General features: G+C 50.2%; 1 protein-coding gene across 2 annotated transcripts in view; it reads right to left on the bottom strand.

Annotated features, from left to right (window-relative positions):
* Nucleotides 1-25,735, bottom strand: part of LOC137562448 (sodium/potassium-transporting ATPase subunit beta-2-like) — a 318,007-nt gene that overhangs the window by 112,304 nt on the left and 179,968 nt on the right. For both annotated transcript variants that reach the window (XM_068273796.1, XM_068273797.1), the window contains exon 2: nt 11,404-11,532. In XM_068273796.1, coding sequence (XP_068129897.1) covers nt 11,404-11,532 — 129 coding nt within the window. The remainder of the gene's footprint in view (nt 1-11,403; nt 11,533-25,735) is intronic.

Raw genomic sequence — 25,735 nt, 5'->3', positions numbered from 1 at the left:
TCCAAAACGCCTCTTTGCGTAATAATGCTTTGTCCCTATCCCCACCTCTCCAATTGGATGGAACACTATCAATGACCGTTACCCTCAGTTGAGATACTGAGTGTCTATATTCATGAAAGTGATCCGCTACTGCCAGAGTGCATGACATGTTGCGGATATTGGACTTATGAGACGCTATTCTATCCTTTAGACGCTGAGTGGTCTTGCCTATATAGGCAAGGCCACATGGGCATTTCAACATATAGATAACAAAAGAAGAGTCACAATTGTACAGTCCATGTATCCTAAGTGGGGCACACAATGAAGGATGTGACACAGTATCTCCCCTTATGACACTATTGCACATGTGGCAATTGAGACAGGGATACATACCACGCCGTGTGGTGTTGGGACCACTGCGTTTGATTTTTTTAGTCTTAATCTTATCACGAACCGTGGGTGCTCGTTTAAAAGACATCAGGGGTGGGTACCTGAATTCTGGAACTGACGGGAGTCCATCCCTGAGTATATGCCAATGTCTGCGGATGATCTGTGAGATCCCATCACTGCAAACATTGAAAGTAGAAACGAATGGTAACCTTGGGCCTATTCTCCTGGCACCACTCCCTGTCTTAGGCCTGAGACTGTGTTCAGGATAGCCACGTGTCTTAAACTTTTCCATCATCTCACGCCCACGCGCATGCCTCACCTGGTCACTGCTGACAATCCTATTAACCCGTGATAATTGGCTACACGGAATGCCATCCTTGGTGCTCTTGGGGTGGAAACTCTTATAATGCAGGACCGAATTGCGATCCGTCTCTTTTACAAACAAGTCAGTGTTTAAACCCCCGTCACCAATGGATACTAAAACATCCAAAAATGGGACACTTGTACTGTCAGCATGTACCGTGAGGCGCACGTGGGCGCAAGAGGCATGGAGCTGAGACACGAACCTATGTAGCTCACTTAGTGGCCCCCTCCATACGCAAAAGATATCATCTATAAATCTCCACCAGCACAAAGCGTGCTGGTGGAACAACGTATTCGTATAAAACAAAGGCCTCTTCAAAGAGGCCCATGAAAAGGTTTGCGTAGGAGGGGGCCACATTAGAGCCCATCGCCGTACCACGGCGCTGTAAATAATATGCACCTGAAAAAGAAAAATAATTAAACTTCAACACAATTTCCAAAAGGGCAACAGCAAATCTGCGCTGTTCCAACGTTAGGTCCGTGCTCGTCATCAGATACCAATCAACCGCCTCTACACCTCCATCATGTGGGATGGAGGTGTAGAGGCTCTCCACATCCATTGTAACCAAAATGATACCATCATTATCTATAGACAACCCCCGCAACTTGTCCAGAAACATAGATGTATCCTTGAGATATGAAGGAATATTTTGCACAATCGGCTGTAACAGGCCATCCAAAAACTTGGCGATGGGTACAAAAATAGACCCAATACCCGCCACGATAGGTCTTCCAGGTGGCCTGTCAAGCCTTTTGTGAATCTTAGGTAGAATATATAATTCGGGTGTGACGGGATGATCTTCCCTAAGGAATTGAAACAAACCCAAATCAATAAGACCTTTTTGTAATGCTTCATTTAATATTAGATCTATTTTGTTGCGAATCATATTAATGGGATCAAAAGCAATGGGTTCATACACAGCCAAATCGGTTAACTGGCGATACACCTCAGCCTCATACATACTAGTATCCATTACCACCACTGCCCCACCCTTATCAGCAGGGCGGACAGTGATGGCTGGATTATTTTGTAGCAAATTGAGGGCCCTGCGCTGAGACAATGTCAAATTATGCTGTACACCATATGTGCCTTTAGCAAACGAACACTCCAGTTTCTTAAGGTCCTCCTGGACCTTATTGGCAAAAGCATCAATCACAGGATGACTAGGTGGAATAAAGGAACTGGGATTACGCAGCCCCAAAGACTTGAGTTCAAACCGACCCTCCACCGGATTGGCAGTAGTAGGAAATTGTGGAAGAGTTGAAAAAAACTGTTTGAGCTTGATAGTTCTGAAAAAACGGTACAGTTCTTGATCAAGTGTGAAAAAATCTGGGAAATTCGTCGGGCAGAATGACAGGCCCAGCTCTAATACATCCGTCTCATCCCTAGACAGGCAGTACGAGGATATATTGACCACAAGGGAATGCTCTACTTCCTTGGTCTCAGGATCCGAGGACTGGCTTGCTGGGGTGGTCTCTTTGCCCCTCCTGCGCCTGCGGCCGCCCCTCCGTCTCCTCCTGCTGCTCCCACGTTTGGGGAGACATCCGAATCGACATTGGAAGAATCAGAAGGTGACCCGGCATCGGAACCCGAGGCTGGAACTCGAGGTTTGCGGCCTCTAGGAGGTTTACCTCCTTTCGGTATAGAACGACGTGGCTTAGACTGGCGCTGCCACGCATATACATACCCTGACACATAGTCAGATGAGTCACGTGTAAACTTGCCCCTCTTTTCATTTTGGATTGCTTTCTCAAATGTCTCCATCTTATTGCCCAAGCTCTCCATATAGCTATGAAACTCATCAGATGAGAGAATATCTTGAATTTGTGAGGTCAGGAGGTTAAGTTTAGCATCAAGAACAGGTAACTCCTGATGGATGCGCACAATGGTGTGGAGCATAGCATCAAAAGATGCCTTATTCCATATTCGCTCCCACACCTTTGTGAACGCAGCGTCAGTGGGAAACATTATTGGTGCCACCTGAGATCTAATAGCCCTCGGTATTCTCCGCACCCTACAATATTCCCCAAGTGTCTTGGCATGCAGATGTAAGCTGATCCGCCTCTTTTTGGTCATCTCAAACTCACGTTGAATGAGCTTGGCGTCTGGGGTTTGTAAAAAGTCCACCTCATTCGCATCAAGGGCCAAAATCTCAGTTGCCTGCTGTTCATTGTAGAAAAAGGTATCAGGCGCTTGCATCTGCTCTGTAGTGGTCATTGTGCTTCACTACCAAAGGCACCGCATAGAATCCAAAATGTCAAGCAGTAGGAGCACCAATGAATCCAAACGGTGTGCCCAGACCCCAACCCCAGTGCCTCTTGGGGTCCTCTGTAGTAAAGAATGCAATGTGGGTCGGCACCACCTAAGTGGTATAAAGCTCTTTATTCCTTGCAAGCAGTGACAGACGCTGTTTCAGGCTGAATAGCCTTTCCTCAAACTGCTACAAACAAACAGTGTGAAAACTAGCCACCTTAAATACACCCCCTAAAAGAGGGCGGAAACACTATGCGCGGACCTGATGGGAAACAATATAAACTTACCGATGTATGACGAGTGTCACCTCGGAAATACAGCAATCGGTATACCACATGCGGGTCAGGAAGTAATCCGCGTGTATAAGCGGATAAGAGTCATGCGCAGTGACACTATATGCGCCACCAATCAATGAAGTGTGGTAACGCCGCTCAGCCAATACGGCTGGCGGCAAGGAGAAGTCCGCCCACACCACAAGTGAAAGGCCGCCAGCCAATGGGTGTCGATTGTGGCTACGATGCCACTCCTCCGCAACCAACGCGGAGAGATACACACCCTCAGTACCGCCCAACGGTCAGCTGGCGCCACGCTGCCTCAATAAACCACACCGCTCGTCAAAACATGGCCGGCCTCCCCACGCCCCCCGTTGCTATGTAAACACAGCAACAGCAGGGGCTACAGTTCACCGGCCAATGCCATATGTTATTGACAAGTCGCATAATAAACACTCAGCAATTAACGCTGAGTATATACTAAAACCAAAACGAGCAAGGTCACCACCTCTATGTTGATATTAATAACTAAAAGCCTCACCACGCCCCCATTGCCAGATAACCATAGTGTCACTGCGCATGACTCTTATCCGCTTATACACGCGGATTACTTCCTGACCCGCATGTGGTATACCGATTGCTGTATTTCCGAGGTGACACTCGTCATACATCGGTAAGTTTATATTGTTTCCCATCAGGTCCGCGCATAGTGTTTCCGCCCTCTTTTAGGGGGTGTATTTAAGGTGGCTAGTTTTCACACTGTTTGTTTGTAGCAGTTTGAGGAAAGGCTATTCAGCCTGAAACAGCGTCTGTCACTGCTTGCAAGGAATAAAGAGCTTTATACCACTTAGGTGGTGCCGACCCACATTGCATTCTTTACTACAGAGGACCCCAAGAGGCACTGGGGTTGGGGTCTGGGCACACCGTTTGGATTCATTGGTGCTCCTACTGCTTGACATTTTGGATTCTATGCGGTGCCTTTGGTAGTGAAGCACAATGACCACTACAGAGCAGATGCAAGCGCCTGATACCTTTTTCTACAATGAACAGCAGGCAACTGAGATTTTGGCCCTTGATGCGAATGAGGTGGACTTTTTACAAACCCCAGACGCCAAGCTCATTCAACGTGAGTTTGAGATGACCAAAAAGAGGCGGATCAGCTTACATCTGCATGCCAAGACACTTGGGGAATATTGTAGGGTGCGGAGAATACCGAGGGCTATTAGATCTCAGGTGGCACCAATAATGTTTCCCACTGACGCTGCGTTCACAAAGGTGTGGGAGCGAATATGGAATAAGGCATCTTTTGATGCTATGCTCCACACCATTGTGCGCATCCATCAGGAGTTACCTGTTCTTGATGCTAAACTTAACCTCCTGACCTCACAAATTCAAGATATTCTCTCATCTGATGAGTTTCATAGCTATATGGAGAGCTTTGGCAATAAGATGGAGACATTTGAGAAAGCAATCCAAAATGAAAAGAGGGGCAAGTTTACACGTGACTCATCTGACTATGTGTCAGGGTATGTATATGCGTGGCAGCGCCAGTCTAAGCCACGTCGTTCTATACCGAAAGGAGGTAAACCTCCTAGAGGCCGCAAACCTCGAGTTCCAGCCTCGGGTTCCGATGCCGGGTCACCTTCTGATTCTTCCAATGTCGATTCGGATGTCTCCCCAAACGTGGGAGCAGCAGGAGGAGACGGAGGGGCGGCCGCAGGCGCAGGAGGGGCAAAGAGACCACCCCAGCAAGCCAGTCCTCGGATCCTGAGACCAAGGAAGTAGAGCATTCCCTTGTGGTCAATATATCCTCGTACTGCCTGTCTAGGGATGAGACGGATGTATTAGAGCTGGGCCTGTCATTCTGCCCGACGAATTTCCCAGATTTTTTCACACTTGATCAAGAACTGTACCGTTTTTTCAGAACTATCAAGCTCAAACAGTTTTTTTCAACTCTTCCACAATTTCCTACTACTGCCAATCCGGTGGAGGGTCGGTTTGAACTCAAGTCTTTGGGGCTGCGTAATCCCAGTTCCTTTATTCCACCTAGTCATCCTGTGATTGATGCTTTTGCCAATAAGGTCCAGGAGGACCTTAAGAAACTGGAGTGTTCGTTTGCTAAAGGCACATATGGTGTACAGCATAATTTGACATTGTCTCAGCGCAGGGCCCTCAATTTGCTACAAAATAATCCAGCCATCACTGTCCGCCCTGCTGATAAGGGTGGGGCAGTGGTGGTAATGGATACTAGTATGTATGAGGCTGAGGTGTATCGCCAGTTAACCGATTTGGCTGTGTATGAACCCATTGCTTTTGATCCCATTAATATGATTCGCAACAAAATAGATCTAATATTAAATGAAGCATTACAAAAAGGTCTTATTGATTTGGGTTTGTTTCAATTCCTTAGGGAAGATCATCCCGTCACACCCGAATTATATATTCTACCTAAGATTCACAAAAGGCTTGACAGGCCACCTGGAAGACCTATCGTGGCGGGTATTGGGTCTATTTTTGTACCCATCGCCAAGTTTTTGGATGGCCTGTTACAGCCGATTGTGCAAAATATTCCTTCATATCTCAAGGATACATCTATGTTTCTGGACAAGTTGCGGGGGTTGTCTATAGATAATGATGGTATCATTTTGGTTACAATGGATGTGGAGAGCCTCTACACCTCCATCCCACATGATGGAGGTGTAGAGGCGGTTGATTGGTATCTGATGACGAGCACGGACCTAACGTTGGAACAGCGCAGATTTGCTGTTGCCCTTTTGGAAATTGTGTTGAAGTTTAATTATTTTTCTTTTTCAGGTGCATATTATTTACAGCGCCGTGGTACGGCGATGGGCTCTAATGTGGCCCCCTCCTACGCAAACCTTTTCATGGGCCTCTTTGAAGAGGCCTTTGTTTTATACGAATACGTTGTTCCACCAGCACGCTTTGTGCTGGTGGAGATTTATAGATGATATCTTTTGCGTATGGAGGGGGCCACTAAGTGAGCTACATAGGTTCGTGTCTCAGCTCCATGCCTCTTGCGCCCACGTGCGCCTCACGGTACATGCTGACAGTACAAGTGTCCCATTTTTGGATGTTTTAGTATCCATTGGTGACGGGGGTTTAAACACTGACTTGTTTGTAAAAGAGACGGATCGCAATTCGGTCCTGCATTATAAGAGTTTCCACCCCAAGAGCACCAAGGATGGCATTCCGTGTAGCCAATTATCACGGGTTAATAGGATTGTCAGCAGTGACCAGGTGAGGCATGCGCGTGGGCGTGAGATGATGGAAAAGTTTAAGACACGTGGCTATCCTGAACACAGTCTCAGGCCTAAGACAGGGAGTGGTGCCAGGAGAATAGGCCCAAGGTTACCATTCGTTTCTACTTTCAATGTTTGCAGTGATGGGATCTCACAGATCATCCGCAGACATTGGCATATACTCAGGGATGGACTCCCGTCAGTTCCAGAATTCAGGTACCCACCCCTGATGTCTTTTAAACGAGCACCCACGGTTCGTGATAAGATTAAGACTAAAAAAATCAAACGCAGTGGTCCCAACACCACACGGCGTGGTATGTATCCCTGTCTCAATTGCCACATGTGCAATAGTGTCATAAGGGGAGATACTGTGTCACATCCTTCATTGTGTGCCCCACTTAGGATACATGGACTGTACAATTGTGACTCTTCTTTTGTTATCTATATGTTGAAATGCCCATGTGGCCTTGCCTATATAGGCAAGACCACTCAGCGTCTAAAGGATAGAATAGCGTCTCATAAGTCCAATATCCGCAACATGTCATGCACTCTGGCAGTAGCGGATCACTTTCATGAATATAGACACTCAGTATCTCAACTGAGGGTAACGGTCATTGATAGTGTTCCATCCAATTGGAGAGGTGGGGATAGGGACAAAGCATTATTACGCAAAGAGGCGTTTTGGATTAGGAAGTTGGGTACCATGGGGGCGGGGGGACTAAATAGGGAATATGACCTACGGTTTTGCATCTAATTCATTGTGTTCTTGATATCTGGTGCTGTTATCTTATATTGTTCTCTGTATTTATTTATAGATTATTCCACATATGCTCTGATGTTTTTAGAAATTTTGCTAGGCGGACTTGATGGGAGTTGATCGTAAGTAATTTTACTTCTTACTTATTACCTAATTGCAATCGTTGTTTTTGTATATACACATGCGGAGCAGGGTGTTTTAACATTCTCTTAGTGGCTTTTTGCCAGTGAGCCGTTGACCCTGAGGGTTGCTATGGTTATCTGGCAATGGGGGCGTGGTGAGGCTTTTAGTTATTAATATCAACATAGAGGTGGTGACCTTGCTCGTTTTGGTTTTAGTATATACTCAGCGTTAATTGCTGAGTGTTTATTATGCGACTTGTCAATAACATATGGCATTGGCCGGTGAACTGTAGCCCCTGCTGTTGCTGTGTTTACATAGCAACGGGGGGCGTGGGGAGGCCGGCCATGTTTTGACGAGCGGTGTGGTTTATTGAGGCAGCGTGGCGCCAGCTGACCGTTGGGCGGTACTGAGGGTGTGTATCTCTCCGCGTTGGTTGCGGAGGAGTGGCATCGTAGCCACAATCGACACCCATTGGCTGGCGGCCTTTCACTTGTGGTGTGGGCGGACTTCTCCTTGCCACCAGCCGTATTGGCTGAGCGGCGTTACCACACTTCATTGATTGGTGGCGCATAGAGTGTCACTGCGCATGACTCTTATCCGCTTATACACGCGGATTACTTCCTGACCCGCATGTGGTATACCGATTGCTGTATTTCCGAGGTGACACTCGTCATACATCGGTAAGTTTATATTGTTTCCCATCAGGTCCGCGCATAGTGTTTCCGCCCTCTTTTAGGGGGTGTATTTAAGGTGGCTAGTTTTCACACTGTTTGTTTGTAGCAGTTTGAGGAAAGGCTATTCAGCCTGAAACAGCGTCTGTCACTGCTTGCAAGGAATAAAGAGCTTTATACCACTTAGGTGGTGCCGACCCACATTGCATTCTTGTGGAGAGCAGACAGGTGATGGAAGTTGCAGAGGAGAGTAGCTGAGGGCAGGATCTCTTCCACTACTCACCTTCCCGCCCATCTGCTCTCCTCTGATGCTCACCAGCTTGAGGAGCAAGGCTACCTAGTCCCTCCTTCTTTCCATCCACCTGCTATCTTCGCCAATGGCAATGGACTTGAGTGGGCAGAGCTACCCACTTCCACCCATCGGAAGGCGGCAGAGAGGCCACAGGACGAGAACCAGAGTACTGATTCGAGGGGCCACGCACCGCAGCAGATGGAGCTCAGCAGCACCAGGCACGGGAATGCCTAGAATGTTAACTGGCGGGGGGCGGAGTTAGAGGCGGCATCGCACGAGGTAAACAATTTACCCGTGCGGCTACTGCTATAGAGGGAGGGCCGGGCAGCTACCTAAGCTAGAGGAGGAGGCAGAGCGGAGGAGTGGGGAGAGCAGTGTGTTTGAACACTGCTTGCCTTGCATCTATTGGCTGGACCACCGGGGGCGTTTATAGAGGCGGTGGTGGAGAATGCAGAGCACGTGGTGCGTCCGTGCATAACCAAAGTTTTGTCACAGACTGTTGTAGAGGCGGGCGGCAGTGTCACCCGGCGTTGCACCTTTCCCCCTGAATGGCGCTGCTAGCAATTGCCTGTAGTGCCAGGTGCTAGAGGCGCCCCTGTGTGTGTGTGTACTGTGTGTGGTGTGTGTGAGTGCATGCCGCAATAAGTGCATTTTCTGGTGAAGCGCTGCTGCATTATGATTTTCAGGGGTCTTGGGGGTGGGGTTCACCACAGGAGTGGTGTTCACCACGAGGGGTGGGGGTGTGGGACTGGGGGCAATCAGGGGGGGGGGGCTCAGGATTTCTCGCCTGGAGTGACAAAATGGCTAGAGACGCCCCTGACTGTATGGTTCGGCTCCTGCTCAGCATTAGAAAAGGTGATGCGCCACACAAGACAAAGACTGCGGTGATAGACTGGGGCATAGGAGCTGATTGGTGGGTGAATAGGTTGCCAGACCTTACAGTTAGGTCGTCTTACAGGAATAGATCTTCCTACCAGGACAAAATGACTTGATCACATATTTTAACCTCTTGGCGTTTCCTAGTTCCATCTCAACACATTGGGGAAAATTCTTTGGCAGTTTTTCCTTTTTTTTTCACTCACCACTGACTCCTCTAATGGTCTTATCTACTATTTTAGTCCACTACCTAATATACACACCCTTGTCCATCCCTTGTCTTTCTAGATTTATGTTATTCCATAGTCATCATTTCAGAGGTATGTCTTTACAATCTAGAGGAGTTAATGTTTATAGAATATACAGATTCCTGTCTTGTGAAGGGTCCTCTCCATTAAGTATGTATGAACATCCTGAGCGTAGGAAGGGGGGGGGGGGTGCCCAGTGTCAAGAACCGGCCCACAGCACGCCTGCGTATACGGTTCCCGACTGCGGGTTTGACCAGATTAAGCGGGGAACAGCCTTATTTAAGCTACAAACAAACACTTCCTACTGCCACCACTAGCGTTGCTAGACACGTCCCCTCAGCTGTTGAGGGCTGAACACGCAATCTGCGTTTTCGTATTTGGGTCAGCTTTGCGCTTAGGCCGAATACGAGAACGCCACGTACCCACACACACAGTACAGTTGTACAGTAACACAGCACAATCAGACACTGACTTGTAATGCCAGTTACACTGTCGTGCAGCAAAACCACTAACAGTCGTTCCGAACGATACTGTTAGCTACTCGCACTGGCGTTTCGTACGTTGGGTCAGCTGCGCGCTTTAGGCCAACGTATGACAAACGCCCCCACACACACAATGCAATTACAATTTCATATGGTAGTGTTGCTCAAACATACAACTAGGCACGGACTTATACACAGCTACACTGCAGTCTCCTCTAGGCTATGAGTGTTAGTTTAGTGTGGCAGAAGTCAAGCTTATTAAATAATAATTTAATATTCCAGAAAAACATAGAACAATGCAGAACTTAATATATACAAAAGATTACAAAAAACAAAGTAAAAATAGTTACAAGATAAAAGTTACAAAGATACACACGGATACTTGCGTAAAAATAAAAATGGGGATTAAAAACGTTACCAACTTGAAGGTCTCAACGTTGTCGGCAGGAGCATGCCGCTTGTTCGACCAGAAGTCGAGATCAACTCTAGCTATGCGCTATCTCCAAGAGCAGATACCGGTGGCTGTCCTGGGTCAGCTTAAATAGTCCGAAGTGTCCCCTGGGGCATTTAATGTCCAGCCCCCAGGAACTAATGCACTTTCCCCGTTTGCGACATCACCGAACGCTTGTCATAATCTTGAGAACAACAAATATCCTGTTGACACTTACAGAATTCAAAGCAATTCCTTTTCCAGAGATCCAACATCCACTATAGTACCCACACCCAACAAAAGACTTCCTTAGCCTAATTTCCCCAGGTTACAATGTCTATACATCAAGAGATTGTTAAGTGAGGCTTTTCAACTCCACCAATAATTTAATTTCCTCACAGTGAAATAGGGTTTCTTCACCACAAGCTGACATATGTTAGACTTTTCCTGACTAGGCTTGCTTTGTGTATTGAGACAATGGGCCGTCTCCTGAGTTCAAAAAGCCAGGCAGATAATCCCATTAGCAGAAACTCAAAGCACTTCATATGGTCAAGACAATACCCACTTCCTTGCCCCAAGCAATCAACGGCAACCGCTCCCTCCATGGAACACAGGCAGAAAAATGAAAGAATATGTTCCTGTTATCCTTACATCATAAGCACCCCAATATATCACCACACCCAGGTGCTGTGTTGGTTCTTCATTTGGTTCCACTCTGGCCGAGGCATACTGCATTGCAGCCACTTTAGCAGGCCACCTATTTCACCTCACAGGCCAGCCTGATATCTTAGATGTATTTCTAATTTCTATATAACTCATTTGAGGTTTCTCTCTTTCTCATTCCTCCCTTTCTCTGTAACTGATTCTAGCTCACTCTTGTAATATTGCTTAGGTGTTTAGACATGAGGTGGCACCCCGGTGAAATGTATCCTTCAGTGTTCACTGTGACATTTTGTACTTTAATTGCTTCTATAATTTTAAGAGAAAAAGAAAAAGATCTACCTACCAGGATTACCCAGTCGATCCTCATATTTTGGATTGTACTCATCGATGGTCTGAAGCATCACCCACATACTGAGTGTAAACACGGCCGTCAGGAAGGCGTAGAATATTGTGTAGAAGGAGAGGATGAGACCTGGAGGAGAAAAGGAGACAAAGGGTTATATCACAATTATAACTGAACCCATTTATAATTTACACCAATTAGGGATGCTCACCGAATTCAGCGGAATTGAGATTTCCACGATTGCGATCGGAAATTCACAATTCCGTTCCGATAAGGCGGAACGGAAAAGCCCTAGCGCTAAATGGTAATTGCTGAATTTCTATGCGGAATTCCGTCAGAATGCAGAATTTTTAAGCCAATCAGAAGGAAGACTGTAGACAGAAGCTTAAAAGTGAAAACAACAGAATTTCTGCATGAAAATCAGAATTTCAGCACCAATTAGAGTCTTAACAAAAACCAACCAATCCTACATTAGCAACCAGCTCCCTAGCTACCTATAATCAGCTATCCCACCCATTTTATATATAAGAGAGGTGTGACAGACAGTCACAAATAGGCCTGGTAGTCACTCACAAAGCTTGTGGGTTTCAGTCTGGTGTTTTTGGAGAGAGGAGAGACAGACAGACCCATATTAGTTGTGTTACGCCAACTCCTGCTGCTCCCCAAAAAATTGTAATGACTGCTATGAAACCACCTCTAGATCCCATGGCCTACAACCAGTGGCGTAGCTAAGGAGCTCGGAGCCCCAGTGCAAGTTTTACATTGGGGCCCCCAAGCACTCTATACATAACAATTGATGTGGTACACTAAAACCACACCAAGGACAAACACAGTGTCAGAGGTGGATGGGGAACAGTGTTAATGATTACTACCATTCAAAGCATCTAAAGAAGTGAATATTATCAGCACAGGACCAATAAAGAGCTAATACTGAAGTTGTGGTTGGGCCCCTTTGGCCTCTTTTAGCCCAAGGGCCCCGATGCAGTCACTACCTCTGCCCCCCCTATTGCTACGCCACTGCCTACAACTTCTCCTGCTGCTCCCCAAAAAATTGTAATGACCGCCGTGGAACCACCTCTAGGTCCCATGGCCTACAACTTCTCCTGCTGCTCCAAACAAAAATTGTAATGACCACCGTGGAACCACCTCTAGGTTCCATGGCCTACGACAACTCCTGCTGCTCCAAACAAAAATTGTAATGACCGCTGTGGAACCACCTCTAGGTTCCATGGCCTACGACAACTCCTGCTGCTCCAAACAAAAATTGTAATGACCGCCGTGGAACCACCTCTAGGTCCCATGGCCTACGACAACTCCTGCTGCTCCAAACAAAAATTGTAATGACCGCTGTGGAACCACCTCTAGGTTCCATGGCCTACGCCAACTCCTGCTGCTCCAAACAAAAATTGTAATGACCGCCGTGGAACCACCTCTAGGTTCCATGGCCCTTTCCGATCATCCCTAACAGCAATGTCTGGATTCAGGTCACAGCCTGACCACTAGGGGCTGATTTAGGGTGGCTGAGGGAATGACCACTAGGGGCTGTTGTAGGGGGCGTGAGGGAGTGACCTTTAGGGGCTGATAAAGGGGGGGCCTGAGGGAGTGACCACTAGGGGCTGCTGTAGGGAGGCTGAGGAAGTGAACACTAGGGGCTGCTATAGGGGGGCTGAGGGAATGACCACTAGGGGCTGCTGTAGGGAGGCTGAGGGGGTGACCACTAGAGGCTGCTGTAGGAGGGCTGAGGGAGTGACCACTAGGGGCTGCTGTGGGGGAGGGGCTGAGGGAGTGACCACTAGGGGCTGCTATAGGGGGGGCTGTGGGTTTGCTGAGAGAGTGACCACTAGGGGCTGCTGTAGGGGGGCTGTGGGAGTGACCACTAGGGGCTGCTGTAGGGGGCTGTGGGAGTGACCACTAGGGGCTGCTGTAGGGGGCTGTGGGAGTGACCATTAGGGGTTTCTGTAGGGGGGCTGAGGGAGTGACCACTAGGGGCTGCTGTAGGGTTGCTGAGGGAGTGACCACTAGGGGCTGCTGTAGGGTTGCTGAGGGAATGACCACTAGGGGCTGCTGTAGGGAGGCTGAGGGGGTGACCACTAGGGGCTGCTGTGGGGGAGGGTCTGAGGGAGTGACAACTAGGGGCTGCTGTGGGTTTGCTGAGAGAGTGACCACTAGGGGCTGCTGTAGGGGGGCTGTGGGAGTGACCACTAGGGGCTGCTGTAGGGGGCTGTGGGAGTGACCACTAGGGGATGCTGTAGGGGGCTGTGGGAGTGACCACTAGGGGCTGCTGTAAGGGGGATGAAGGAATGACCACTAGTGGCTGCTGTAGTGAAGTTGGGGGAGTAACCACTAAGAGCTGCCGTAGGGTGGCAGAGGGAGTGACCACTTGAGGTTACTGAAGGGAAGCTGAGGGAGTGAGAGTGACCACTAGGGGCTTCTGTAGGGGGGCTGTGGGAGTGACCACTAGGGGCTGCTGTAGGGGGGGCTGAGGGAGTTACCACTAGGGGCTGCTGTAGGGGGCTGTGGGAGTGACCACTAGAGGCTGCTGTAGGGGGCTGTGGGAGTGACTATTAGGGGCTGCTGTAGGGTTGCTGAGGGAGTGACCACTAGGGGCTGCTGTTACATAGATATTTGAGTTCAAACAGAAAATATGGAACACTAGCCTGCACCAGCATATATGTCAGCTGATCCAGGGGAGGGCGTAAAATCCTTACAAGACATAAGCCAATTAGCCGTAAAAGGAATAAAAACTCCTTCCCAACTACAGATGGCAATCAGCTAAAATCCCTGGCCTTACTAGAGAGTTACACAGGGGCAATATTATGCTAGCATCTCGAGTTTTTATTTCCCTTTTAATGCATCCCAAAATTATATTAGCTTTAGCTGCAGCGAGTTGGCATGAAATAAAATAATATAACTTGTTGTTGATGAGTACTCCTAAGTCCTTCTCCAAGTTTGATGTCCCAACTGTATCCCATTTATTTTGTATGGTGCTAGACCATTAGTATGTCCAAAATGCATGACCTTACATTTGTCAACATTGAATTTCATCTGCCATGTATGTGCCCATATAGCCATCCTATCCAGATCCTGTTGCAATATGACACTATCTTCCTGAGAGTTGATGATTCTGCACAATTTTGTATCATCTGCAAAAATAGTAACATTGCTCACTACTGCATCTACTAGGTCATTAATAAATAAATTGAAGAGCACTGGACCCAGAACAGACCCTTGTGGGACCCCACTGCTAACAGTCTCCCATTTTGAGTATGATCCATTGACCACAACTCTTTGTTTTCTGTCCATTAGCCAGTTCCCTATCCATGCACACAAACTCTTCCCCAGTCCTTGCATCCTCAACTTTTGCACCAGACTTTTGTGGGGAACAGTGTCGAAGGCCTTTGCAAAGTCCAAGTATATCACATCTACAGCATTCCCAATATCCATATTAGCATTCACTACCTCATAAAGCTGCTGGTCCGATGGTAAATTTCAGTTGATCGGACACGGCAGAGGCGCAGCAGTAGATTGACGGCTCATAGCGTTGCACTGCATCAAAAAGTCCAAAGAAGTTCAATAAAATGTCTATAGATTTAATGGGGGGGGGGGGGGGGGGGTCTATTGACATTCTTTCTGTGATCGGTATCTAACTCTTATGGTATGATCTGCCCTTCTGTGATCTCTCTCTGTGACCGACGAGCCGTCAGACCAGAAAACGCAATTGCAATCGGTTTCCTGCCTTGATTGTCGTTGCGCTGCCAAATCAGAATCTTATGTCTGTGGATGCCAGGCAGTCCAGCCTGGGGGTTCTCTGCTGTCTTCATAGAAGTTAGTTACCAGAGTTCTTTTCATGAAACCTGACCCTGTGACTTGCTAATGAAGCCAGAGGGGTAAAACTCAGAGTTTATTCAAGCTGATCTCACACTCAGATGTTAATTAATCAACCAGGAGTGTTTTCAGAGCCCAGGAAGCCAATCCCAGCAGGAGATCAGACTACCCAGACAAAGCGTCTCCATGGTTCAAAAGGGATAGGATGCATGTGATTTATGATTTCTGCTTATTAAAATAAAACTGAGTGTCACCCAGAGGTGGGAGGAGTGTATTCGGACTCGCTAAAATTTGACCAACGTCGTGGTATACAAATCATAATCATACCTCGTTCGGTTAAGGAGTTAAGGACCCCTCGGGAACCATACGCCCTAATACCCGCATCCAAGGTATCATATTAATCGGTAGGTTCTGGGGATCAATAATATGTAATTAGTATTTGTGTGCCGGCCACATAGGTCGGCCTAGAGGAAATGTCAGGGTTATGGGGCTTGTAAAAGCCCCTGCCCAGATGTGATTACCATAGTCCGGCCCGGGGGCCGACTCTGGAAGCCCGCCTCTGAACGCAGCTCCATTAAAAGTAAATGAGCTGCCCGGGCAATTGAGTCCTCCCCTGTGTACCATCACCTGATCAAGCCAGCCAGAGGACCATGCGGCTGGCAGCCATTTTCCTGGACTGAAACAAAGGACATTCTCCATGTGCTCAGATTTTCCCAGAAAGGACTTATTTCCACGAACTTTAAGTATCCGTTTTCTCCATTTTTATTTTCTATACTGTGTTATCATTTGTCTCTATAATTGTTGAGTTTAACGATTTTCTGTATATATGAATTATTTATATTGCATTTTTAATAAACCGACACCATCGTCATTTTATTGATTCAGCTACCCTGCTATTCAGCCGCACAAACTGAACCTGGCTTCTGAAGAGACGCTACTATAGTGTTGTTGCTAGCTAGACAGAATAGAGGGTGTTTAACCGTTTTTATTTGTAGATCTAGGCTCAGCCATTCAGTGAGTTCCTTTGTCTCAGGAAACAGAGGTGGTGGCAGTTATACCCTGAAATAGTGTGTAATTTGTAATTACCGTAACTCACAGGCTCCCTCGTAATCGGTCTGCTGCCCAAATTCCAGCGGTTTCTGCGCACCGATCGCGACCACAGCTTGCATGGTCTGTGTGCTGAAACTGATTGGAAGGCAATTTGCGGTCCGGCCATGATGGGTCTTGTGACAGTGGTGGCAGTGGTGGGATCTGTGTTGAGCTGAAAGTATCTCAGATAGCGCTATCAGATTAGCCCTGTCGAGAAATGAACTAATTTCGTTGGTAGTAGCTGAAATGCAATATATTTTTTATATATACAGAGAGACTGTGTAGCCAGTACCCCTACCCAAAAGTTTTATTTTATTTGGCATGGAAATGTCCGGGAACTACCAGCTCATGTCCATAGCAGATCTGGCAACTCTTTGTCAGCAGCGGGGCATTGACACCCTCCACAAGAACAAGCAGGACATGGTAAAGGACTTGTTTCAATGGGATACCCAACAACTGTGGGAGCCGGGTGTGTCCGCTGAGGTGGATACCAGCCCATCTGACTCAAGTCAAGGGGAACCAGAGACTGAAGATCCTATGCGGGCAATGCGGCAACGGTTACGCAGGAGGCTGTCAGTGTGGACCCCAATCTCAGAGTACTCGCCTGGAACCGGCCAGTACTGGACTGTCCATTTGTGCTGACCCGGTAATGCAGCTGGCATTACGAAAGCTGATGGACACTGACCTGGAAAAGTACCTGCAGTACATGCAAGCGTGAGAGGAGCGCCAGACTGCAGAAGCACGAGAGGAACGGGAGCTGCAAGCTGCTGCTACAGAATGGGAGCTCCACCAACCGCATGAACTGAACATGGCAAAAGTGCAACAGGCCAGCCGGAGTTCACCGCCCAGCCTCCCTTCTGAAGGAGCCGCATCACCCGTAAGTGCAAAATTTAAATTTGCTAATATTGAAAAAGACACAGACATTGACTTGTTTTTGCGGTCTTTTGAAAAAGCATGCCGTCAGTATCGACTGTCCCAAGACCAGTGGGCCAGACATCTGACACCTTTGCTGCGCTACAAAGCGCTTGATGCCTTCGCAGAGTTACCTGCGGAAAAAGATAATGATTATGCAGCTATAAAAGATGCTATCATTACCAAATACCAGCTGACGCCAGAAGCCTATCGCAAAAAGTTCAGGGCCTGGCAGAAAAAATCTTCTGATTCGTACCGAGATGTGGTCAGCAGCTTGCTCACCACACTCCGCCAGTGGACACTAGGCCTCACCAAAGGGTCTTATGGCGTCCTGGAGGACTTGATAGTCCTAGAACAGTTTCTGAACATTTGCCCTGCTGATGTACGACAGTTTGTGCTGGAGTGCAAGCCTGCGTCAGCAACTGTCGCTGCAGACGTCACTGAAACCTTTACAACTACCCGGGTGTCTGATACACGCAGAACTGTCCCATCCAGCTGGAGAGGAGGTCAGCCCAATACCCCGGCAGACTCTCCTGCCCATGTGAGCCGTCAGCCACAGAGGCCACCCAGCGCAGCTGCTGCTCCCAGGCCTGCAGCACCTGAGGGGGTCACCTGTCACTACTGCCGCCAGCCCGGACACATGAAATTTGACTGTCCGGAGCGGAGGCAGACACCACCAGCACCTGGCTCACCTGTATCACCTGTATCACCTGTACCTCACCCACCGCAGAGGCAACCAGCCAGCGAACCACAGCCTGGATCATCAGATTTTGTTCTGTTTGCCCGCGGAAAGAAAATCCGCGACCGAACCGACCAGCAGCAGCCTGTTGGAGTGAACAACCAGGTTGTCACCGGATTTTGAGACACCGGAGCCGACATCACGTTGGTTCACTCACACCTTGTTCCAAAGGAGAGCATCAGCTCCAGCCGATCCCTTGCCCTTACTGGAGTAGAGGGCATCCTTTTACACATAGCCTAAGCGAGAGTGAAGCAGCAAGCCTCTGAGCCCCTCGCAGACGGGGCTGCTTTCAAGGTGTACTGGGAAGGTGGGAGACTGTACAGCAAGTCTGTACAGCCCCCTACCAGTAGATCACATGCGAATACCAAATGGCTTGTGGTCCCGAGTGCATTCAGGGGACATGTGCTAAAATCCGCACATGACCTCTGACAGGGCACTCAGGTGTCCGCAATACACTTGCCTGTATTCAGAAACAGTTTTATTGGCCCAGGATGAACAGGGATGTAGCAAACTGCTGCAAAGCATGTGCCGTCTGTCAGGGGCTGGGAAGGTCCAGGGACTCCCGCGGGGTTCCCTTAGGTCCACAGCCACTTAGCAGGGAACCCCTGCGTGGGCTGGTTGTTGACCTACCCAACCTACTGCCTGTTGTCAGCAGTCCTGGCAGATGCCACATCCGAACGCAGTGGCACAACCGCCCTGTTCAGAAAGGTCCATTTCGGGTCAAACCTGAGGGTAGCGGACAGCAACCTGTCCGGGGGAACCGAGCCCCAGGCTCCAATGGGTTATCCCGCCGTACCGGCAGCTTGAGACCCATCAGCCAGATCAGTGGCAACACCACACATCTTGTAGATGCCTGGCTGAAGCCTTTTTTCTTGGGGGGAGGTGTGACGGACAAGCCGTCAGACCAGAAAACGCAATTGCAATCGGTTTTCTGCCTCGATTGTCGTTGTGCTGCCAAATCAGAATCTTATGTCTGTGGATACCAGGCAGTCCAGCCTGGGGGGGGGGGGGGGGGGTCTCTGCTGTCTTCATAGGAGTTAGTTACCAGAGTTCTTTTCATGAAACCTGGCCCTGTGACTTGCTAATTAAGCCAGAGGGCTCCACAGTTCAATGTATACAAACAAACTGGGTTTTTTAATGAACCAAAGTTCTCTTTTATTCTTCAATATTATCCTTCAGAAAGCAGGTGATAAACGTAGATATGACATCAGACCTTCATTTCACAGAAAAAATGGCTGACACGTGTTTCACGGGCATAAGCCGCTTCCTCAGAGGCACATCACAAACAAACATCTGTCAAAACATATAGATAAACATGTACATACCATAAGACCCATGTGCAGATCAGGATAAATAGCCAAGATATCATGTAAATAATATTCCTCTTACCCAAGTCTAGGACATAAAAACACCAACGCGATCTATAACCATAAACATAGGCACTGGTAAGGGTAGGACGAGATCATAAAGAAGAAATAAGAACATATAACTCACTAGTGTGATACCACAGCTATGTAATATTGCGTCGCAACAGAAACAGAACAGTGCGCTCAGCCTCCCTAAAGTGCCATCCCAAAGTGCCCGCCATGGGACATGTGCTGTGCAACCACATCACTAAATATGCATGCATTAGCCATAAAGGTAATATGTTACATCACCTTCATATAAAAGTGTGTCATCTGCCACAGTGAGAGAAGGAAAGTGCATCAGTATATTTGCACAGGACAAGCCAGTCCTATGCTGTAAATCATACATCACAGAAGGGATATGTAACTCCTTATAGTGCATATAGTGACCTCCTGCGCACCAAACCTCCCAGAGAACCCAATGCCAATACCCAAGGTGAAAGAACTATCCATCATCACTTATAGACTCTACATATATGTCAGCCATCTCACATACAGTAGATAGCCCCAAGTGATAAATACCAATATGGTGCATATAATACATGTGACTAAACTCCCATAGGAATCCATAATACCTGAAATAAGTGAAGAAAAACATCTTCAGCGCCGATCCCAATGTGAATGGGCTGCAAGAGACACCTTCCGTCCCACAGCAGCGAGCATGGAAACCCTAAAGAACCAATAGGGACTAAGAAGGGGCGGGCTGACAAAAGTTGACCCAATCAGCAGCCTATAGTGGACACCATATCCCAGTGAACCGCACGCTGATATAGCGGGGTACACTGGAGCGCATATTACCCAGACAAAAAGTCCGCACATGCGCATAGTATACATCACACGTATGAAACGCCGAAATGCACCATATGCCAAAGTAATCTACCGGTGTAATGTCTGATTACGCTACCCGGAAGCTCCCTTCCACACTGAGTAGCACGCATGCTGGTTTCGGGGCTGGAGGTGTAATGTCTGATTGCGCTGCCCGGAAGCTCCCTTCCACACTGAGTAGCACGCATGCTGGTTTCGGGGCTGGAGGTGTAATGTCTGATTGCGCTGCCCGGAAGCTCCCTTCCACACTGAGTAGCACGCATGCTCAGTGTGAAGTTACTGATGCTGCCGGAGATAAAATACGAAATATCTCCGCTCCCACACCTCTTACACTCCCCAAATTTTCAGGGTAGGGAGGGGACCCCCCGAACGACCTCTACGCCAAATTGCAGCCCCCGAGACCCGCTGGTTCAGGAGATAGATTAGAGAAACCTATCTCGGGAACCGGCGGGTCTCGGGGGCTGCAATTTGGTTAAAAGGTGGTTCGGGGGGTCCTCTCCCTACCCTGAAAATTTGGGGAATGTAAGAGGTGTGGGAGTGGAGATATTTAGTATTTTACCTCCAGCAGCATCATTCTATAGGAAATGTGGCCGCACAGTCTCCTCCTGCGCATGCGGGGGCAGCACAAATCCACAGGCAGCGTCAGACACTACACCGGCTGGGAGGAGTTATTACAGAGAGGGGAAATGTGGCCGCACAGTCTCCTCCTGCGCATGCGGGGCAGCACAAATCCACAGGCAGCGTCATCAGACACTACACCGGCTGGGAGGAGTTATTACAGAGAGGGGAAATGTGGCCGCACAGTCTCCTCCTGCGCATGCGGGGGCAGCACAAATCCACAGGCAGCGTCATCAGACACTACACCGGCTGGGAGGAGTTATTACAGAGAGGGGAAATGTGGCCGCACAGTCTCCTCCTGCGCATGCGGGGGCAGCACAAATCCACAGGCAGCGTAATCAGACACAACACCGGCTGGGAGGAGTTATTACAGAGAGGGGAAATGTGGCCGCACAGTCTCCTCCTGCGCATGCGGGGGCAGCACAAATCCACAGGCAGCGTCATCAGACACTACACCGGCTGGGAGGAGTTATTACAGAGAGGGGAAATGTGGCCGCACAGTCTCCTCCTGCGCATGCGGGGGCAGCGCAAATCCACAGGCAGCGTCATCAGACACTACACCGGCTGGGAGGAGTTATTACAGAGAGGGGAAATGTGGCCGCACAGTCTCCTCCTGCGCATGCGGGGGCAGCACAAATCCACAGGCAGCGTCATCAGACACTACACCGGCTGGGAGGAGTTATTACAGAGAGGGGAAATGTGGCCGCACAGTCTCCTCCTGCGCATGCGGGGCAGCACAAATCCACAGGCAGCGTCATCAGACACTACACCGGCTGGGAGGAGTTATTACAGAGAGGGGAAATGTGGCCGCACAGTCTCCTCCTGCGCATGCGGGGGCAGCACAAATCCACAGGCAGCGTCATCAGACACTACACCGGCTGGGAGGAGTTATTACAGAGAGGGGAAATGTGGCCGCACAGTCTCCTCCTGCGCATGCGGGGGCAGCACAAATCCACAGGCAGCGTAATCAGACACAACACCGGCTGGGAGGAGTTATTACAGAGAGGGGAAATGTGGCCGCACAGTCTCCTCCTGCGCATGCGGGGGCAGCACAAATCCACAGGCAGCGTCATCAGACACTACACCGGCTGGGAGGAGTTATTACAGAGAGGGGAAATGTGGCCGCACAGTCTCCTCCTGCGCATGCGGGGGCAGCACAAATCCACAGGCAGCGTCAGACACTACACCGGCTGGGAGGAGTTATTACAGAGAGGGGAAATGTGGCCGCACAGTCTCCTCCTGCGCATGCGGGGGCAGCACAAATCCACAGGCAGCGTCATCAGACACTACACCGGCTGGGAGGAGTTATTACAGAGAGGGGAAATGTGGCCGCACAGTCTCCTCCTGCGCATGCGGGGGCAGCACAAATCCACAGGCAGCGTCATCAGACACTACACCGGCTGGGAGGAGTTATTACAGAGAGGGGAAATGTGGCCGCACAGTCTCCTCCTGCGCATGCGGGGGCAGCACAAATCCACAGGCAGCGTCATCAGACACTACACCGGCTGGGAGGAGTTATTACAGAGAGGGGAAATGTGGCCGCACAGTCTCCTACTGCGCATGCGGGGGCAGCACAAATCCACAGGCAGCGTCATCAGACACAACACCGGCTGGGAGGAGTTATTACAGAGAGGGGAAATGTGGCCGCACAGTCTCCTCCTGCGCATGCGGGGGCAGCACAAATCCACAGGCAGCGTCATCAGACACTACACCGGCTGGGAGGAGTTATTACAGAGAGGGGAAATGTGGCCGCACAGTCTCCTCCGGCGCATGCGGGGCTGCACAAATCCACAGGCAGCGTCAACAGACACAACACCGGCTGGGAGGAGTTATTACAGAGAGGGGAAATGTGGCCGCACAGTCTCCTCCTGCGCATGCGGGGGCAGCGCAAATCCACAGGCAGCGTCATCAGACACTACACCGGCTGGGAGGAGTTATTACAGAGAGGGGAAATGTGGCCGCACAGTCTCCTCCTGCGCATGCGGGGGCAGCACAAATCCACAGGCAGCGTCATCAGACACAACACCGGCTGGGAGGAGTTATTACAGAGAGGGGAAATGTGGCCGCACAGTCTCCTCCTGCGCATGCGGGGGCAGCACAAATCCACAGGCAGCGTCATCAGACACTACACCGGCTGGGAGGAGTTATTACAGAGAGGGGAAATGTGGCCGCACAGTCTCCTCCTGCGCATGCGGGGGCAGCACAAATCCACAGGCAGCGTCAGACACTACACCGGCTGGGAGGAGTTATTACAGAGAGGGGAAATGTGGCCGCACAGTCTCCTCCTGCGCATGCGGGGGCAGCACAAATCCACAGGCAGCGTCATCAGACACTACACCGGCTGGGAGGAGTTATTACAGAGAGGGGAAATGTGGCCGCACAGTCTCCTCCTGCGCATGCGGGGGCAGCACAAATCCACAGGCAGCGTCATCAGACACTACACCGGCTGGGAGGAGTTATTACAGAGAGGGGAAATGTGGCCGCACAGTCTCCTCCTGCGCATGCGGGGGCAGCACAAATCCACAGGCAGCGTCATCAGACACTACACCGGCTGGGAGGAGTTATTACAGAGAGGGGAAATGTGGCCGCACAGTCTCCTACTGCGCATGCGGGGGCAGCACAAATCCACAGGCAGCGTCATCAGACACAACACCGGCTGGGAGGAGTTATTACAGAGAGGGGAAATGTGGCCGCACAGTCTCCTCCTGCGCATGCGGGGGCAGCACAAATCCACAGGCAGCGTCATCAGACACTACACCGGCTGGGAGGAGTTATTACAGAGAGGGGAAATGTGGCCGCACAGTCTCCTCCTGCGCATGCGGGGGCAGCACAAATCCACAGGCAGCGTCATCAGACACTACACCGGCTGGGAGGAGTTATTACAGAGAGGGGAAATGTGGCCGCACAGTCTCCTCCTGCGCATGCGGGGGCAGCACAAATCCACAGGCAGCGTCATCAGACACTACACCGGCTGGGAGGAGTTATTACAGAGAGGGGAAATGTGGCTGCACAGTCTCCTACTGCGCATGCGGGGCAGCACAAATCCACAGGCAGCGTCATCAGACACAACACCGGCTGGGAGGAGTTATTACAGAGAGGGGAAATGTGGCCGCACAGTCTCCTCCGGCGCATGCGGGGCTGCACAAATCCACAGGCAGCGTCATCAGACACAACACCGGCTGGGAGGAGTTATTACAGAGAGGGGAAATGTGGCCGCACAGTCTCCTCCTGCGCATGCGGGGGCAGCACAAATCCACAGGCAGCGTCATCAGACACAACACCGGCTGGGAGGAGTTATTACAGAGAGGGGAAATGTGGCCGCACAGTCTCCTCCTGCGCATGCGGGGGCAGCACAAATCCACAGGCAGCGTCATCAGACACTACACCGGCTGGGAGGAGTTATTACAGAGAGGGGAAATGTGGCCGCACAGTCTCCTCCTGCGCATGCGGGGGCAGCACAAATCCACAGGCAGCGTCATCAGACACTACACCGGCTGGGAGGAGTTATTACAGAGAGGGGAAATGTGGCTGCACAGTCTCCTACTGCGCATGCGGGGCAGCACAAATCCACAGGCAGCGTCATCAGACACTACACCGGCTGGGAGGAGTTATTACAGAGAGGGGAAATGTGGCCGCACAGTCTCCTCCGGCGCATGCGGGGCTGCACAAATCCACAGGCAGCGTCATCAGACACAACACCGGCTGGGAGGAGTTATTACAGAGAGGGGAAATGTGGCCGCACAGTCTCCTCCTGCGCATGCGGGGGCAGCGCAAATCCACAGGCAGCGTCATCAGACACTACACCGGCTGGGAGGAGTTATTACAGAGAGGGGAAATGTGGCCGCACAGTCTCCTCCTGCGCATGCGGGGGCAGCACAAATCCACAGGCAGCGTCATCAGACACTACACCGGCTGGGAGGAGTTATTACAGAGAGGGGAAATGTGGCTGCACAGTCTCCTACTGCGCATGCGGGGGCAGCACAAATCCACAGGCAGCGTCATCAGACACTACACCGGCTGGGAGGAGTTATTACAGAGAGGGGAAATGTGGCTGCACAGTCTCCTACTGCGCATGCGGGGGCAGCACAAATCCACAGCCAGCGTCATCAGACACTACACCGGCTGGGAGGAGTTATTACAGAGAGGGGAAATGTGGCCGCACAGTCTCCTCCTGCGCATGCGGGGGCAGCACAAATCCACAGGCAGCGTCATCAGACACAACACCGGCTGGGAGGAGTTATTACAGAGAGGGGAAATGTGGCTGCACAGTCTCCTACTGCGCATGCGGGGGCAGCACAAATCCACAGGCAGCGTCATCAGACACTACACCGGCTGGGAGGAGTTATTACAGAGAGGGGAAATGTGGCCGCACAGTCTCCTACTGCGCATGCGGGGGCAGCACAAATCCACAGGCAGCGTCATCAGACACTACACCGGCTGGGAGGAGTTATTACAGAGAGGGGAAATGTGGCCGCACAGTCTCCTCCTGCGCATGCGGGGGCAGCACAAATCCACAGGCAGCGTCAGACACTACACCGGCTGGGAGGAGTTATTACAGAGAGGGGAAATGTGGCCGCACAGTCTCCTCCTGCGCATGCGGGGGCAGCACAAATCCACAGGCAGCGTCATCAGACACTACACCGGCTGGGAGGAGTTATTACAGAGAGGGGAAATGTGGCCGCACAGTCTCCTCCTGCGCATGCGGGGGCAGCACAAATCCACAGGCAGCGTCATCAGACACTACACCGGCTGGGAGGAGTTATTACAGAGAGGGGAAATGTGGCCGCACAGTCTCCTCCTGCGCATGCGGGGGCAGCACAAATCCACAGGCAGCGTCATCAGACACTACACCGGCTGGGAGGAGTTATTACAGAGAGGGGAAATGTGGCCGCACAGTCTCCTCCTGCGCATGCGGGGG

Source organism: Hyperolius riggenbachi, chromosome 3 (genome assembly GCF_040937935.1).
Source record: "Hyperolius riggenbachi isolate aHypRig1 chromosome 3, aHypRig1.pri, whole genome shotgun sequence".
NCBI classification, from domain to species: Eukaryota; Metazoa; Chordata; class Amphibia; order Anura; family Hyperoliidae; genus Hyperolius; species Hyperolius riggenbachi.
This window is presented reverse-complemented; position numbering and strand designations above follow the sequence as displayed.